Source organism: Mirounga angustirostris, unplaced genomic scaffold, assembly GCF_029215605.1.
Source record: "Mirounga angustirostris isolate CCGP_5_RB_7025 unplaced genomic scaffold, mMirAng1.0.hap1 SCAF_12, whole genome shotgun sequence".
Taxonomy (NCBI): domain Eukaryota; kingdom Metazoa; phylum Chordata; class Mammalia; order Carnivora; family Phocidae; genus Mirounga; species Mirounga angustirostris.
Genome location: NW_026991720.1, coordinates 51,715,228 through 51,733,957, shown reverse-complemented (window position 1 = coordinate 51,733,957; position 18,730 = coordinate 51,715,228). Strand labels below are relative to the sequence as shown.

Sequence of the window (18,730 nt, the reverse complement as noted above, 5' to 3'; positions counted from 1 at the left end):
CCGGGTGTGTTCATTCAGGAGCCTCCTGTTTGCTCTGTTTGCAGCAGTCAGAAGGCTCCCAAACTTGTTTCCTGGGGCTTCAGGGGAAGCTAGGAAGGTGGGAAGCTGCAGTCACAGAGGTGTGTGCAGCTAGCCCCAGCGACTGGGGAGAGGGTAAGGGCGCTACTGGGGGAGATGACACCAGAGGAGCCTCAGGGACCTGCTTCGAAGAGAATAGAGAGGAAGGAAGAACAGAGCAAGTTGGGACAGAGCAGAGCCCAGGGGTTAAACTAGAGAAAGGCTGAGCAAGCTTCCCTGACGTACCCACATTTGACCATGGAGCACTTAGCATCACGTCTGGCATATAAATGTTTAATAAATTAATGACTGAATTCATATAGTTTGGGGACTCAGAAATGTATCAAGTCCAACCTTTGCTGAGTCTGTGCATCAATTTCTTACACGTTTGTGTGTCCTAATCTGTAAACCCATGAACCTCCTTTTGGTTGCAAAGGAGCCTCAAATCCATATATGGATCACACATTGTCTTTGGACAGAATAAACATGTCTCCCACAGCAAATGGATGTAGATGCTAAATGTAAGTCAATATAATTCTATTTAAAAGCATTGCTTAGCTCACAGCAGCTTTTTGTCATGCATGTGTGGAAAGAGCCACAATTTTTAAAACAAAAGCTCGTTAAAATTAAAAAGGTTGGGACCACTCCTTTCCAGCCTCAACTAATGTTCCTCGCTCATTTAAGTTTCATCCTTTTCCCCAGATTTCCACTCTTTGTACTGTTTCTGCCCTCAGGAAACCACACAGAGAGAAGGGTTAAGATTAAAATTGCCTCCCTTACAAAGCCCATTAGTTATAGATACTCTAAGTATATTTCTATTTAAAAATTCTTTTTTTTTTTTAAGATTTTATTTATTTATTTGAGACAGAGAGAATGAGAGAGAGAGAGCACATGAGAGGAGGGAGGGTCAGAGGGAGAAGCAGACTCCCTGCCGAGCAGGGAGCCCGATGCGGGACTCGATCCAGGGACTCGATCCAGGGACTTGATCCAGGGACTCCAGGATCATGACCTGAGCCGAAGGCAGTCGCTTAACCAACTGAGCCACCCAGGCGCCCCTCTATTTAAAAATTCTTTTGTCCTGTTTGCAAACCTCCTAATCAGAAGAGGGGGAGCTCCTTTTAAAGAGAAGAGGAGCGGAGATGGATCTGGCTCCTGTGAAGTGTGAGGCACAGGTCCTGACTTGGGGAATGCTAGGTAGGTGGTTCTCGTGGCCTGCTTTGTTAACACCCGGTACCACAAACACCTGGCCCTGTCTCAGCCATTCAGAAGCTTCACCCAGCAGGACGTGCCCAAACTTCGCTGACAGATCTACAAGGAGCTGTGTCACTGCAAATTCACCGTGTGAGCCTCGTATCCCAGACCTCAAGCCCATTCATTAATGGGCATGGTGACATGGGGGACCCTTCCTTCCCAAGAAACTCCAGTTCCTTTTCTCTCTTGCCTCTTCCCACCCAATTTCCTTTGGTTTTTCATATTTAAATGTTTTAATTGATTTCTGTTTTTTTTTTCTTAAAAAAAAATAAAGAAAAGAAAAAAAAAATAAAGAGAAGAGGAGCAACAAGGACTCATTATTTTACAAATGTAGGGGTAAGGCACTGTCTTTCTTCACCCTGAGCTCCCCAAGGAGCACAGGGTCTGTGTTGCATGCTTTCTCAGATGTTTTGTGTTGGTCTGTCTGGCATGCTCTTCATGCTGTTGGACAGGGAGTCCAACCTGAACAAGATGAACCACCGAACCTATGGCTTCAGGACAACCCAGAGTACCGCCAGTGGCTTCTCCCATGAAGGACCATCTGAGAGAGTAGGGGGGAGACGCCTTAATGTTTAAGGTAGGTCCTATGGAGTGAGTCTGAGTTCATCTTGTGAAAAGGTGGAGGAAGGGTGCTCTAAGAAAATGGAATAGCATGTGCAAAGCTTGGCATTGAAAGATTATGGTGTGTTTGGAAAACAGCAAAAAGCAGATGGGGCTAAAATAATTCTAGTAGAATGCATAGCAGCATGAAGAGAGGAAAAAGTAGAGATGGATTGGTGACAGAGCTGATGGGGGCTCAGACTGAGGAGGTGAGAATGAAGACAAGAAGTTGAATTTTTTTTTTAAATATTTTATTTTTTGACAGAGAGAGACAGCGAGAGAGGGACACAAGTGGGGGGAGTGGAAGAGGGAGAAACAGGCTTCCCGCGGAGTGGGGAGCCCGATGTGGGGCTTGATCCTGGACCCTGGAACCATGACCTGAGCTGAAGGCAGACGCTTAACAACTGAGCCACCCAGGCACCCCAAGAAGTTGAATTTTTAAAAAATCCTTTGGAGGTAGCATAAGCAGGATTTGACAATGGATTAGTTATTGCCAGGAGATCCTGGAGTGAATGCAACCCAGAGTTTAGGATATGAGGAGGAGGATCCATTAAATGGGATGGCAAATACAGATGGTAAATCAGGTTTGCGATGTTCAGAGAAAAGGGTAGTAACACGGAGCTGATGGCAAAAGCTAGGAGAAACACCAAATCCAAGCGTATGTTCTGGGAAATGGAAGTGAAGAGGATGAGACTTAACTTTTATCTGTAATACTGTATTCTTCTTATTTTCAAAACTAACTCATATTTGGGGTGGTACACACAGGTACTTATATTAGTTTCTGTAGTTTATAATTTCCCCAAAATTAGTGCTTGGAGTTTTTTCTGTAAGAGAAATTAAATAATGTATCAAGAATTTGGAGTACCTACTGTGTGCTTGGTACTGTTCCAGACATTTGGGATATTTGCCCCCTTCCTGGTTTCTTGCTTTCAGAAATTACCAGGCCTGGATTTCAGAAATTGCGTCTAGTTTGGGCTTGGCCAGAGGCAAGTCGCTTTTCTTCCCTGGGTCTCTTTCAGCTCTCAAATCCTATGGTTTAATAGTGTAACTGGACCTCCACATTCTTTGCTCTCACATAGGTGGACCCCACAATGCAGGCTCTTGGCCTAAACAACACCATACAGAGAGTGTACAGGAAGAAAGTTTTCCAAATGGTCCTTTACACCTCTGCCTCCCACCCCACCCCACCCCGGCTCAGAATAACAGATTTTCTTCATGGGATTTCAAATTTGCAAGGGAATCTTGATAATCTTCTTGGTAATAGGCAATGAGTAGGGAATTTCATGTCCTAATTCCAGTAATTATTGCAGGATTTATAAGCATAATGGCCAAGAAAGAACTCTTGAGACATTTTACAGTGCGACTTACTAAGCTTATTTAAGTAGCACGGGGACAGGACTCGGGGGTAGAAAGAGCGGCCCTTTTGCTGTATGAAGCTGGTCCTTAAACGCATAATGCTCAAGGCGGAGGGGAGGGAGGGGACGTGCGGGGAGTATTCGATCCTAAATATCTTCTTCGAACTTCTTCTACTCATAAAACTACTTTCACGGGATTTCTTCGGTGCTTATCATTCAGCTAGATACTATTGGTGAGAAGTATAGGCAGTGATGAGACCCTTTAAGAATGTAGCAACCAGTACTATTTGATCCTTATCAGAACTATGCAGGCTGTAAGTCAGCCCTCTGGGCTAAAGGTGAACATTTTTTTGCTTCTATCCCTGATCATAATCAACAGCAGCAACTTCCATACATTCAGTACCAGCTCTTTTAGGTTCCGTGGAGACCAGTTCAAAACAAACCAAACTGCTTTCGTGCAGTTTACATTCCAGTGGAGGAAGACATTTAGAGAAGAGAGTGAACACCTTAGCGCACTGCACCACGACGTAGAGCACAGCAAGGGGTGGGCAGTCAAATACCAGCCCTCCGACTCCTACAGAACCTCAACCCAAATCAGCCCTTCCGGGTCACCGCCCGGCCCTCTGGCCTTCAGACTCCGCCCACCTCCGGGCTCTGGCCCCGCCCACGCCCCTTACGTCAATTTTCTAGGCCTTGACGCATTGGCCTGGCCAATGGAAAGCCGACCTGCTCGGGCTCCATTAAGGCCCGCCCCGTGAGTCGTCGCTCGCCGAAGCCGATGGGCCCCGGAGGCTGTGTGGCGCGGCGGCTCGCGTCGCTGCTGTGGCGTAGGGCTCTCTCCGCGGCAGCGGGGCCCTCGGTGGGCTCCGGGCCGCGGCTTGGGCTGCTGGCCGCGGGGCGGCTTAAGGCGGGACCGGCGCTGGGCCGGGCCTGCCTGACCCCGGACCGCGCGCGCGGCCTGCACGGCGGACCGGGCCTGGAGGAGCGGGCGGAGGGGGCAGCCGGTCGGGGGCGCCCGGAGTCGGGCACTGCAGGTACGAGCCTGGAGGAGGGCGGCGGCGGCGGCGACCCCTCCGGGCAGCCGGGAGCCAGGTCTCTGTCGAGGAGCCTCTCAGTTCCCCTATTTATGCATTTTCTCTTGGAGTCACAGAGCTCCTACAGCTCAAGAGCTGGAAGGGACTTCAAAGATGTTGGCATCAACTTTGCGTTTAACGGGCCAAGAGAGAAACTGACGTCTCCGAAACCCCAGACGTCCGAATGGCCGCATCGGACCCTTGGCATCACAGCCTCACTGTCCTCAGCTCCCTTCATACTCTTCCTAGAGTCCCGAGAAGTGGACTCGGCAAAAGTGTGAGGGCGTGAGGATTCTGAGGAATAGCTAGGGCTGGAGTCCAAGAGATGCATAATCGCTAATAGGAGACGGGGCCAATTGAAGGTCCTCTAATTATTGCAAGTTTTTAGAAATTTGAGAGATTGTAAACAGATCTCATCTGTGAAAGGTTGGGGTGTGAGGGGGAGAGGTCTTAGTGGACTTAGCCACCGGGTTCTTGGGAATCAGTTTTAGAACGTAAGAGAGCTACAGTTTATAGGTTCTAATACTCCAAGGTAAAGAACAGAATATGCAAATCTCTGCAGAAAAAAGAAAGGTAAGTTTTCACAGATAACAGTTGCTACATAACCCAAATGGCTTTATAAGAAAACCTTGAGGATTCAAAATGAAAATCACCGTTAAAGTTTAGCTCTCACTGTTAAAGTTTTAGCTCTCCCCAAGGTTGCCTTGGGGCCTACTCATTTATTCTGCTAGGCCTAATTTTCTTCATCTCTCAAGTGTTAAGATTGTGGACCAGATACTAACTAAGAGCCTTTTCAGGTCACAGTTGTAGTTCTGTGTATGTTGGAGGTGTGTCGCTCATTTCCTCAGGTATTAGTAAACAGAAAGCCATTTGTTGTGGATGTATGGTTTTACTTGCATGTGGTAATAGCAAAGGATGGATGGTGGCTCTGTGTAACCTGAACATTCACTCTTCCCATAAAAGTTGAGTGATGCTGTATGAAATCACTGCCCAGGTTTAGCTTCCAGGAGGCCTGGACGCTGCTGTCTTTCAAAACATTTTAGATCTAAACACCCTCATAGAGGAGCAGTTTCATTGTTAGCTGCTGCATCTGGATGCATACAGAATCTCCTGCTTGGCCACCTGACACAAGTGAATCTTTGTGCATTTCAGATCATACCGGTCCCAAGTTTGACATCGATATGCTGGTTTCACTCCTGAGGCAAGAAAATGCAAGAGACATTTGTGTGATCAAGGTTCCTCCGGAATTGAAATATACAGATTACTTTGTGATTGGTAGCGGAACTTCCACCCGACACTTGCACGCGATGGCCCACTACATTGTGAAAATGGTAGGATGCTTTCTTTTCTCTTTGGAATCATTAACTTAATGGAAGAGTGTCAATGCATCATGCTGAGGAGCAGCACTTAAAAAGTACATCCATCGTGAGGTGATGTAAGAAGCCCAGATTCTCAGTATTTGCATGAGTGTTTGATGTTCGTTGATAGTGAAAGTTATGGGGACAAATGAGTCAGGATATTTCTAATTCTGTCTCTTGTGGTCATTGAATTAATTAATTAATTAATTAAAAATATAAATAAAAATATAAAAATAAATAATTTGAGGCAGGCTAGAAGACAGTATAACCCAAAGGAATTTCTAGAGCAGCACTGTTCATTGTGGTAGCCACTAATTATAAAAATTCAGTTCTACAGTTGTACTAGCCATATTTCAGGTACTGAGTGGCCACATGTGGCTAATGGCTACCATATTGTACAGCACAACTATAAAACGTTTCCATAATTGCAAGAAGTTCTATTGGACTATGTTGGCCTGTAGTTTAATTCAAATGTTTGAATGTGTCCAGTGTTTCCAAGCACTGTGCTGGGTATTGGAAGGATGGAAAAGATGTAGTCCTCACCCTCCAAATTCATAGGTCTAGTTGAGGAAGGGGAAGGCAGTTCATTTTCTAATTAGACTGAATAGGAATCAGAGTGAGGAATATACTTGGAGGCCTTTAGCTGATTCTGGTAACACTCTAAAGGGGAGCATAAACTCTCTCAGCTAGTAGAAAATTAGTCAGACGGTTAAGACCAAAACAAAGTTAGATCTGCCTAGAGAAGGGTGGTAAAACAAGAAGGGGACTGAAAACAGAACCCTGGTGCAATATTGCAAAGCAAAGGAAGATTCCAAAAAGTAGTTGGAGAGACAGAAAGAGAACCAAGAGGGCATAGAATTGTAAGAGTTATAAGACAGGGTCCCAGGATCTCTGTTAGATGTTCTAGTGGGACAGAGTAAGATGAAGACTTAGAAGTGACCATTGCACTTGGAGACATAAAAGGAATGAGAGGTTTTACATTTTAACCATTTTACCATTTTTTAAAGTGTGCAGTTAAGTGGCATTAGTTACATTCACATCATTGTGCAGTCATTTACCACCATCCATCTCCAGAATGTTTTTCATCTTGCAAAACTGAAACTCTGTACACATTGAACAGTAATTTTCCATTCTCCCTCTCGATCCTGGCAACCACCATTCTGCTTTGTCTCTCTGAATTCAACTACTCTTAAGTACCTCATGTGAGTAGAACCATACCCTATTTATCATTTATGACTGGCTTATTTCACTTAGCATAATGTTTTCAGGGTTCATCCATGTTATGGCTTGTGTCAGAATTTCATCTTTTGAAGGCTGAGCATTTTATTATATGTATAGATCACATTTTATCGATTCATCCATTTGATTTTCATTTGGGTTGCTTCCGCCTTTTGGAGATTGTGGATATTGCTGCTATAAACGTGAATGTAGACATGTCTATTCGTGTCCCTGCTTTTAATTTTAGGATTGGAATTGCTGGATCATGGTAATTCTGCTTTTAATTTTTTGAGGAACCACCATGCTCTTTTCCTTAGTGGCCGCACCACTTTATGTTCCCACCAGCAGTTCACAAGGCTTCCAGTTTCTCTGTATCTTTGCCAACACTTCTTATTTTCTGGGTTTTTGATCACAGTAATCCTAATGGGTGGAAGTGGCATCTCATTGTGGTTTTGATTTGCACTTCCCTGATGATTAGTAATGTTGAGCATCCTCTTACATGTTACTGGCCATTTGTATGTCTTTGGGAAAAAGCCTAACGAAGTCTTTTGTCTATGTTTTAATCACATTGGTTTTTTTTTTGTTGTGAAGTTGTAGGAGTTCTGTATTTATTCTGGATATTAATCCCAAAACAAGTATGTGATTTACAAATATTTTCTTTCATTCTTCAGGTTGTCTTACTATTGGTAGTGTCCTTGGATGCACAAAAGCTTTTAATTATGATAAAGTCCAGTTTATCTGTTGTTGGGCCTGTGCCTTTGGTGTCCTATCCAAGCAGTCATTGCCAAATTCAGTATCATGTGTCAGGAAGCCTTTCCGCTGTGTTTTCTGCTAAAAGTTTTAGGTCATATGTTTAGGTCTTTGATTGGTTTTAAGTTTTTTTTTGTAGATGGTGTAAAGTACAGGTCCAACTTTGTTGTCTTGCACGGAGATGTGTAGTTTTCCCTGCTCCATTTGTTGAAAGGACTGCCCTTTTCCCATTGAATGAACTTGGCACCCCTGTTGAAAATCGTTTGATTGTATGGGCTCTTTCTTTTATTCCACTGGTGTCCCTTGCTCACTGGTTTTGTTTTTAAGGTTTTATTTATTTATTAGAGCACAAGCAGAGAGGGGTGGGGCAGAGGGAGAAGCAGGCTCCTCACTGAGCGGGGAGCCTGAGGCGGGGCTTGATCCCAGGATCCCTGGATCATGATTTGAGCCTAAAGCAGATGCTTAACCGACTGAGCCACCCAGGTGCCCCACCCTTTTTAAAAAGATTTTTATTTATTTGAGAGAGTACACAGGTGGGTGGTGGGCAGAGGGAATCTCAAGCCAACTCTGTGCTGAGTGCATGGGCTGTCACGTGACACAGTCTCGCGACTCTGAGATCATGACCTGAGCTAAAACCAAGAGTTGGATGCTTAACTGACTGAGCCACCCAGGTGTCCTGCTTGCTCACTGTTTTGATTATGAAAGCTTTGTAGTTAGTTTTGAAATCAGTAAGTTGAGAGCTCCAACTGTGTTCTGACTTTTCAAGATTGTTTTTGGCTATTTGGGGTCCTTTTAGATTACATATAAATTTTAGGATGGAATTTTCTACTTTTGCAAAAAAAAAAAAAGTCACTGGGATTTTGGTAGGGATTGCATTGAATTAGCTTTGGGTAGTACTAACATTTTAACAATATTAGGTTTTCCAGTCCATGAATAGAGTGCCTGTTTGTTGATGTCATCTTTAATTTCTTTAGCAACATCTTGTAGTTTTCAGTGTACAAGTCTTTTGTCTCCATGGTTAAATTTATTGGTAAGTATTTTATTCTTTATGATTCCATTGTAAATGAAATTGTTAATTTCCTTTTCAGGTTGTTGATTAGGTAGTGTATAGAAACACAGCTGATTGGGCATGTTAATTTTGTATCCTACAACTTTGCTGAATTCATTTATTTTAACGTGATTTTGTGGAATCTCTGGGGTTTTATACATATAAGTCGTGTTGTCTGTAAACCATGATAATTTTATTATTTCTTTTCCAATTTGGTTACCTTTTTTTTTTTCCCCTCCCTTGCTCTAATTTCTCTGGCCAGAACTTCCAGCACTGTGTTGAATAGAAGTGGCAAAAGTGGGCACTCTTGGCTTGTTCCTGACCTTAGAGGAAAAACTTTCAATCTTTCACCATTGAGTAGGATAATAGCTGTAGGCTTTTCATGTATGACCTTTGTTATCTTGAGTTTTATCTTTTCATCTTTTAGTTTGTTGAGTATTTTTATCATGAAAGGGTGTTGAATTTTGTAAAATACTTTTCTGCATAAATTTGAGATGAACCTGTGGCTTTTGTTTTTCATTTTGTTGATGTGGTTTATTATATTGATTGATTTTCATGTGGAACCATCCTTCCATTCCAGGAATAAATCCCACTCAGTCATGGCGTATAATCCTCTTAATATGCTGTTGAATTGGGCTTGCTAGTAATTTATTGAGGATTTTTGCATCAGTGTTCATCAAGGATATTGGTCTGTAGTTTTCTTTTTTCTTTTTTGTAGTGTCTTTTGGCCTTGGTTTCATGGTAATGGTAGTTTCATAGAATGAGTTATGAAGTGTTGCCTTTTCAGTATTTTGGAAGAGTTTGAGAAGAATTTGTGTTAGCTTTTGTTTAAATGGTAGAATTCACCAGTGAAACCATCTGGTCAGGGCTTTTCTTTGTTGGGGGATCGTTTTTTTTTTTCTTTTCTTTTTTCTTTCTTTCTTTTTTAATTGAGATATAATAGTGTTTGGAGGTTTTCAATTTCATCCCAATTCAATCTTGGTAAGTTGTGTGTTTGTAGGAATTTGTCCATTTTGTCTAAATTACCCAGTTTGCTGATGTGTAGTTGTTTATAGCACTCACAATGCTTTTTTTTTAAGAAGTTATGTCCCCTTGCTTATTTCTCATTTTAATTATTCGGGTCTTCTGTTTTCTCTTAGTCAGTCTAGCTAAAGATTTGTCAGTTTTGTTTATCTTTTTCAAGGCCCAAATCTTGGTTTCATGGATTTTTATCAGTTTTGGTTTTCTTTAATCTTTGTTTCCTTCCTTCTACCAGCTTTAATTTGTTCCTCATTTCCTAGTTCCCTAAGGTGTAAATTTAGGTTGTTGATTTGGGAACTTTTTTTTTTCATGGAAGCATTTATAACTATAAATTTCCCTCTTAACACTACTTGCTCTGTATCCCATTAAGTTTTGGTATGTTGTAATTTAATCTCATTTGTCTCAAGATATTTTCTGATTTCCCTTGTGGTATCTTCGACTCATTGTTTTTATGGCTTTTTGGTTTTCCTTCTGTTCATTTCTAGTTTCATTTCATTGTGATCAGAAAATATACTTTGCAATTTCAGCTTTTTAAATTTATTGAGAGTTGTTTTGTAGCCTACATATGATCTTTCCTAGAGAATGTTACATGTACACTTTAGAAAAATGTGTATTCTGCTTTTGGGTGGAATGTTCTATTAATGTCTGTTAGCTCCATTTAGCCTGTAGTGTTGTTCAAGTCATCTATTTCCTTATTGATCTTGTCTGGTTTTTTTATCCATTATTGAAAATGAAGTATTAAGTCTTCTATATTGTTGTGTTGTCATCTGTTTCTCCCTTCAGTTCTGTCAATGTTTCCGTATGTTTAGGAGTTCTGATTTTTGGTGCATATGTTTATAATCATTATATCATCTGGGGTATTTGACCCTCTTATCACTGTATTAGTATCCTTCTTTGTCTCTTGTAATAGTTTTTGACTTAAAGTCTATTTGTCTGGTACTAGTGTATGTTGTTTTGGACCATTCATAAGACCTGTTGGGAATAGAGACATGGGATGATAAAATCCCATGAACATTATCCTGAAGGTGGTTGATGTACATGAGGACCAGATGTTAGAGCTTGGTCCTCTCTGCCTCAGAGACACCTTGGTGGATATGAGTAGGATGGCCCTTTCAGAAGGGTTTGGGCAGGAGGATTCAGTAGAGAGAGGATAGGAGGTAGGTAGGATTTGGGGGGGGGGGGGGAAATAGTGTCCTCAACTTGTTTATTATGGGGTGTAGTTAATTTGAGAACTAGCCTGCTCATTCCTCTTAAGATCAAGAAAAATACCCCCACAGACCATCCTCAGTGAGAACAGACTTCCTCCACCCCCCCCCCTAATATATAATCTGGCTTTTTTCAGTATAAATACCTGAAATGTAAAAGTGAGCCTCATGTTAAGATTGAAGGGAAGGACACTGATGACTGGCTGTGCGTGGACTTTGGTAAGTTATTTTGACATATTTTACAGATAAATACTTGTTTTATCCTAATCTTGAACTATTTTCAGTTGCAAAAGGATTTGAGATTGATTGCTTTTTTTCATGTGAAATTTTTATTATTTGTTTACAGTAAGTTTTAATTATAACCCAAGAGGTCTTACTAGCATGTGAAATCCTCACCTAATGTGATACGTATATAACTAGCCATGCAGGTCAGAAAGATGGTGGAGAGCAGAGTGGATAACATGGGAGAGGTCCCACAGTGGTGGTAGAAGGCTTGGCGTGTACATAACATTGGCCCAGAATGACTGTAATGAGGTGAAGGTTAAAGGGCATTCCAGGTAATGAGAAGGATAAGAGCAGAGGACTGGTTTTGAAAAGACTTAATAAATTTGGGTATTAATATATACATAGTTTCAGAGTATTTCCCCCACAAGATACTTATTAAAAAGGAAAAAACAGTAATTGTTAAGAACTGTGAAGGGTCTGAGATTTTATCTTATAACAGGTTAGCTGCGCAGTTTCATGGGTATTAGTCAAAGACTCCAAGCTATTCCTGGGTTAGAGATGAAGGACAGTTTTATTACTCATCATAGTAACAGTAGCAGCATTTTTTTTCCTCACCAGCTTCCCTGAGCCCCCGTTTCTAATAGAGAAACCCAGGGCCAGATGACATCTGCAGACAAAGTTCTGAGAGGAACCCGGTTTATAATGGGCAGGAAACAGACCCACAGAAACAGACCCACACTTGCTGTGGTGGAAGACACTTTTTCTGCTAAGGCTGAGGACCACGTGATTCAGGTGGGAGTGGGGAGATATAGCCTGTGCATTGTAGGATGTTTAGCAGTCTCCCTTCTCTTCTCCAGCCCCATTTGTGAAAATCAAAAATGTCCTGAGAACCCCTGCTATAAGTAAACCTGTCCTTTGCTCCGGAGGGAGATGGCCTCTGAGACTGTTCACTACACGGTTGTCCTTGAAAAGATAGTCTAGAACAAAAGGCAATCCATGCTTTGCTCATAGGATATACAGAAATGTGATACCCATGGAGAGTGAAGTCAACATCACCAGGAATGTTACATAGTGCTCTCATGTACCTCCTGTATGATGCACTTAGAAAAGCAGAACGTCATTTCTATGGTATTTTTGTAGGAAAGGTATCCATAATTTGCATTTCTAGTAAATCCCCAGGTAATCCTAATCTGGGGTCCATACTTTGACAACCACTGTTCTATCACAGAGGTTTGTGAGAGCACAAAAATAAAAGCTAATGAACTGCTTCTTTATTTTTAACTCTTATCTGTCCTTGATTGATAGGCAGCATGGTGATTCACTTGATGCTTCCAGAAACCAGAGAAACCTATGAATTAGAGAAATTATGGACCCTACGTTCTTATGATGACCAGTTAGCACAGATAGCACCTGAGACTTTACCTGAAGACTTCATTCTTGGAATAGAAGAGGACACTTCATCCCTGACTCCAGTGGAGTTCAAATGAGAATAAAATGATACGAATTGTTTTAGTCATTATCAGAATTGGATTGAGTTACTTCTTAAAAATACAGCTCTCAAACTCCACCTGATTGGTCAGGTTGTTGTCAAAACAAGCCTTATCTGTGGGCACACATGCTAAATAAATGAATGTGGAAAATTGTAGGTAAGTGAGCTGATTGTCACACCAAGAATCAGTACATTTAAACTAAAATTTTAATATATTGTTTTTATTCCTGAGATCCCAGCAGGATTTCCCAGAGTTAACATTGGCCCCTGTACTCTGCCCAGTTTGATTTTGCCTAAGTGTAAATCTTATTCTGGAACAGCCATTTTTTTTTTTAAATAAAGCAAAAAATATAACCACCCCATTGGTCTTATTACTTAAAACTTACAGTTCTTACTTCATAGGCACCAGTAGTATCAAGATCCACAGTAAGTACTATAGAATGAAGAGAATAAGGTAAGCACCAATATCTAGTGGTAAATTGAGATTGACATAGTATTACTTAAAAATCTGAGTTTATAGCTTGATTAAATTTGAACATTCACATTTTTTCGAAAAACCAGAAATAAAACATACCATACACCAGGCTGCACCTACTGATGAAAAACTTTATTCTGCATCAAGGTATCTGGAAAACGAAGCTGCATTTGGGGCACATTACAGATGAGGAATGATCCATGTGCGGTGAGTACAAAACTCAATTACATAATTAGATACTCCATTACCATTGCTTAATTAAAGGTAAAACATGATTTGCTAAAGGCTAGAAGTGAAATATGATAGAATTTTAAACCAGCAGATATAAATGCAGCACCTATCTGTATATATATATATAAAAAAACAACAAACATGGGAAAAATTAAACACTGAGGAAGAGCTCTGGCCTAAGCACATCTCACCTGAAATCCAACCAGAAAGCCAGTCTATGATTTTATTTTTGCAATTCATTATATGAAAAAATTATGAATGCTAGGTGAATTGTGTGACAAAGGGCACTTTTTGGCTAAAACTACAAAATAAACTGGTTTTCTGAAAACATTAAGGAAAACATTTCAAGTCATTTTGAAAATGTTTAATTGATAACAGTGATCTTCAGAAAAACGTTATCTAGTCTGTAGAAATTCATCTTGAAATACAAAGGAGCCCATATTTTTCAAAGGCTTATTATATATGCCCTTCAGATCAGTGTGATAATGATGACTGATCATTCAATGAACAAAAGCAAACAATTCTGAGAGCACTGTGGCCTTGGAGACCACCCACACCCACATAATTGTACATACTAGGCTCTGCCATCAAGTTAAGGAATGGGCACATGAATTCAGTATCCTGTATCAAAGGTCAAATGTGTTCTCACAGTCAAATTATATTCCAAATATTGTTTTCTGGTATCCTCTACTTTTTGACTTTTCAAATAATTGGTTGCAGAGAATACAGAAATCCTGCTGTATTTTATGTAATATTTTAGGTGGCCTTATCTTTTTCTTGATTGATCATTGTTTAAAAAATCTTCAAAATAGCTTAGTGAGGCTCATGACAGTGCCTGGCACATGGAGATGTAGCCTTGATACTGCCCTGAAACACTGTCCCACCGTCTGAGTACCCCATTGGTCTTCACGAAGCAGTTCTGTCGGGGTCTTAAAGTGTAGACCAACTGGTCTGAAGCGTGTTGGCAAACTAAGCATCCTGTAGGACAAGCTGAAGCTTGCTTTTTGCCAGAGTCCACAGGGGCTGCATCTCTTCATTGATGCACTTTAGGTAGTGATAGTCTAAAGCACAAAGCATTTTTATGCATTTAATCACGTACCCAAACAAAAAAACTGAAGTCTCCTGAAGCCATTTAAACTAGCCGTTCCAAAACCTCCTGCAACCACTTTGCTCTGTTAGTACCATCAAAAGAGTTCCCTACCATAAACGAAAAACTAAATGGTATTGCTGCTCTCCAAATATAGGCACTGCTCCATATCACTGAACATTTATTGGACTTTCCAACTAATGGTGTCAAAAGCCTCAAAAAACCTGAAATTAATTTTCCAGCTTTACGGTCACCAGCCAGAAGTAAAATTTTTCTGTTATTTTCCTGTTAGCTAATTAAAGTTTTTTAAAAAACTGTTGGACTTTTATCTTTATAAAGTATATAAAATTTTCCAAAACAAAAACAAAAACAAAAACAATTTGCTTTCATTGCATTACTGAATACCTGAGGTAGTTGAGTAAAAATGCACGTTTAATACCCCTGCCAACACCATTCAGCACTTCCCTTAGGTTATTCATGTTAGTGTTAGATAAAAATAAAACTGAGAACAGTTTTTCTATGCTAATAGCTTAAGTTCCTGTAATCATTGCATTCTGATCCAATTTTAACAATTGGACTTGGGAGCAATCTATATTTTATGAATTTAGCCGATTTCTGGCATTAGGGGGGTATATTAAGAAAAATTAGAATATTTGTTACACCGAGAATACAACAAAAGGGAAGTGCAGAGCTCCTCTCTTTCCCTCCCTCCCCCCACTTATTTATTTTTTTAAAGCTGGGTGTCATACATTTCAGAGAGCATAAAGTATACATTCTCACAGAGACAGGAGTTCAAAAGTTGCCTGGTCCTCAGAAACAACTGGCTAGGTAAAAACTTGTGCATGTAATTCTGGATATTAGGGGTTCAGCGCCCGTCTGTTGGTTAAGCAATCTGTCTTTGGTTTGGCATCTGCCTCTGTGGTGGGCTGTTTCCTGAGCCTTTACTTCCGTCTTGACTGAGGTGGTCCACTTTGCAGAGCTTTCTGCTGTTGGTGCTGTTTTACCTGAGTCAAAATTTCCTGAATTTTTCTCTGGGCAACCTGCAAAAGGAGAGAGATTTGAAATTTCTACCTAATCAAAGGTTACTAAAAGTGATTTTACTCTTCCATTTTAACAACTCCAGATTTGAAGGTTTAAGATTCATACTAGTTTCCTAGTAGTCTGAAATTACCTGCTAAAAAGGGATTAAGTGTGTTAAGCACCAAACAACGCTGAAGATTTATATGGGGTGGGGGCACACCCACAGGAGAATTGCTTCCATTTGGGAAAGCAGCAAAAGAGCTTGCTTATCACATTAGAGCCCACTTGCCTGGCAAGCATAGAAGTGACCAGTTATTTTCACAACCACTTGGTCATTCTCATCAGGTGTCTGGTCACGAGGGACAACTACTTCTGCACTTGACAAATTCTGGAGCTCATTCACCTGAACAAGATAAACACAGATCATGTTAAATTGAGGTTTTAAAAAAATTACCATTTGCTGAGCACTTACTATGTGCCAAACACTAAACTGTGGCTTTACAAATTTCATCTAAACCACCGATAATTCTATCAGGTTATCAGTACTGTGCCCATTTCAAGATGATAGTAAACTAAGACTTAGCCAAAAAAATTGATTTGACCCATTACACAAGTGAATGGCAGAACGAGAATGAATCCCTGAAAGTCTGATTCCAAAGTGGATGCACTCAGTTACTTCAAAATTATAAATAGCTTTGAAAACACCTTAGAAGTTATATGTGCTAAAGAGAAACTCACAACCATTTGCTTTTTTGTTACAGAGGTAGGTTATCAAGGTAGATGACATTTTAAGAAGTTTTCTTTCCATCAAGTGTGCAAAAATCAAAAGCTGAAGTTACGTCAACCAAAAATGCTAAATGCCCCTTGTACATGAGAGTCCTCCCACACAAAGTGGGCTCGAAGCAAGGCATTACTTCAACTAGTGCTGACACCAACAGGAAGAACGGAAGGCAGTCTTCTCCAAACCTTGGCCCAGATGATCCTGCTTTTTACAAGTTAGCCCAAATTCAGGGACTTGGAACTCCTAAGTACCTTTCAACGCTTTCCCTTTCATACCACTGCACAGGTTTTGCTGAAGTACTTGCCGTTTTGCCTCCTTTTCCAATAACTCTGCCAGCAGCAAAGGACGGCACTCTGATATGAGCTTCAAGTTTCACCTCTTCTTTAGGACTAACAAAGTTTTCTTCTTTAATTTTTCCATAAATTCTTCCCTGAGCCTACAGATGAGAACATAGTCTATCAGTGTCATTCATGAAGGTCCATTAACTTCAGAGATGGCCCAAATCCACTGGAATGGCTCTTGGTAGGGACATCTGCAGGGGACAGACTGTTGCAGATGGCTTAAGAGGCAAAGTTAGGAAGGTTCACAGTAACAACCAGGCACCACAGAGGTGGCAACTGAATGACTGACCAAAGAATACGATCTGTTCTTTGAACAAAAAGAATTAAAGCCAATTAGTACTCGGCCTAACTAAAAATGAATCACTTTTGTGGGCAAATGGCCATTTGCCCTCAGATTGTAAAAGGTAAAATCTTTCCTGCTTTCAGTAAGAAAGTAATTGCGTTCTTCTTGAGGCTAAGAGACGGGGAAGAACTGCAGAGGCAGCTGTGGCAGGCTCACACCTGCTGAAAGGATATTTTCTACTGAAGGGTTTCTTCATCTTAGCCGAGTGGCTTCTACTTTGAATAAAGCGACAAAATCAGGTTGACACACACACTTATGATACTTATAGTCAACACATCCTGATACCTACTGCATACAACGAGACATTATACTTAAACTTCTATTATGTACAGCCATTAATTTGCTTTAGTATATACCAAAGGATAAAGAAGTCAGAGTTGGTTTAATCTGACAAGCTACCAGGGTATCATAAAAACGAAAGTCCCCAACACATTTTACATTTTCATTGATGCAGAAATAAGCTCATTAGAGGGAGTTACAGAAAAAACAAAATCCATCTTGGTACCCTATATTCCATTCATTTTCAAAGTCTCAGGCCACAGATCTAGGTATTAACACAGTCAAAGGACATAGGGATATACATCTCTCTTCCAAAACAAAAGCTCTCTAATTCATCAGAAAAAATATGGGATAGGAGGTTTACCACTCCTTAGATCTCTAAAATAATTCACTTGTAATTATCACTGATCACATAAATATTTAAGCATTACAGCTTTTCTTAAATATTCCATTTAAGATGACTATACCATACCACATGGGCATTGAAGGACACAGGGAAACAAACCGAGTTTCCCAGCATACAATTACAGGAATTATAAAATAGTTCCATTTATAAAAAAGAGATCAGCACCAAGAAGAAACACAGTAACTGATGTCTATGTTTATCTTTTAAGATTTCAAACTAAAAGTGACTGATCCTGTAGGTTTGGGATAGGAAACAGTTTGCAACATTTATGAGTTAGGATTTCAACTGCCTGGACCAGAAGGCTGGTGTGAGAGACTAAATTTCTTCACCTGAGTTAGAGCCTAGCCAACCGCACCCACATCTCAAAGCACCTCCTTTTGTTTCCTGTTCTTCCTGTAAATGAAATGAAAAAAGCTTTGGATTTTTACTGAAAAATGGCCCATAGAAAAGAGAGATCTATGACAGTGATATTTTAATAGGGGGGGAATTGGGGAAAAGTAGGCACCGTTAGTAGCCACGTTTTAGAGCTAAGGGAACGTAAGGTTCAAGAGTTGTCCTGTTACACAGGTGCTAAGAATAAGACATGGGTTTGGGATAAAGTAGTTAAATTCGAATGCAGTAGTTATTTTTACAACACTTGTACTAAGTTTTATGGGAGAAATCATGTACTTGAAAGTATGTGCTTGAGAATTTGGCAGAGTCAGTCTGATTCACCCCGAGTCTGCTGAACACCACCACCAGCTTATTTATATTGTGCTTCCTATATGGCAAGGAATATTCTAAGCACTTTATATATTCTTTATACCTTATAACCTTGTTTCAACCTTGTGGGTGTTCTAATCCTCATTTTACAGCTGAGTAGCCACAGAAAGGTTAAGTAATTTGCCCAAGGTCACACAGCAGATAAATGATAGAGCTGGGATTTGAACGGGCAGCCTGGATGCCCAGTCTTTGCTCATCAACTCTCAGTAAACAACGAAGGGCATTCCAGCTGCAAAGGTCCCAAACCCCAATAAATATAAACAATGGTTCACACCAGAACAAATGCCAGAAGAGTTCCTACCATTTCTGCTTGTAAAATTGGAAGTATTAGAGTGATTTGTGGTCAGACTATGGAC

At 40.6% G+C, this 18,730-nt stretch overlaps 2 protein-coding genes across 4 annotated transcripts in view; one reads left to right on the top strand and one right to left on the bottom strand.

Moving 5' to 3' along the window:
- The first annotated feature begins 4,007 nt into the window (after positions 1 to 4,007).
- Positions 4,008 to 13,006, top strand: MALSU1 (mitochondrial assembly of ribosomal large subunit 1). Its single transcript, XM_045864569.3, has 4 exons — positions 4,008 to 4,297; positions 5,489 to 5,667; positions 11,073 to 11,154; positions 12,466 to 13,006. The coding sequence occupies exons 1-4, from the start codon at positions 4,042 to 4,044 to the stop codon at positions 12,645 to 12,647; spliced, it is 699 nt and encodes a 232-aa protein (XP_045720525.1). The 5' UTR covers positions 4,008 to 4,041; the 3' UTR covers positions 12,648 to 13,006.
- The window catches only part of IGF2BP3 (insulin like growth factor 2 mRNA binding protein 3), a 154,647-nt gene continuing 148,381 nt past the window's right edge, over positions 12,465 to 18,730 (bottom strand). For 2 of the 3 annotated variants that reach the window (XM_064575168.1, XM_064575169.1), the window contains exons 13-15: positions 16,548 to 16,679; positions 15,752 to 15,865; positions 12,465 to 15,482 (exon numbers count right to left, since the gene is read on the bottom strand). In XM_064575168.1, coding sequence (XP_064431238.1) covers positions 15,384 to 15,482; positions 15,752 to 15,865; positions 16,548 to 16,679 — 345 coding nt within the window. In that variant the 3' untranslated portion in view covers positions 12,465 to 15,383. Of the gene's footprint in view, positions 15,483 to 15,751; positions 15,866 to 16,494; positions 16,680 to 18,730 lie in introns of those variants that run through there. The other variant, XM_064575170.1, reaches the window with a different exon arrangement.

Excerpts from the sequence above, each read along its gene's own strand:
- MALSU1 (XM_045864569.3), top strand. The coding sequence starts at position 4,042 with ATGGGCCCCGGAGGCTGTGTGGCGCGGCGGCTCGCGTCGCTGCTGTGG. Across the intron at positions 4,298-5,488 it reads CCCGGAGTCGGGCACTGCAG|ATCATACCGGTCCCAAGTTT; the intron begins GTACGAGCCTGG and ends TGTGCATTTCAG. Across the intron at positions 11,155-12,465 it reads CTGGCTGTGCGTGGACTTTG|GCAGCATGGTGATTCACTTG; the intron begins GTAAGTTATTTT and ends CTTGATTGATAG.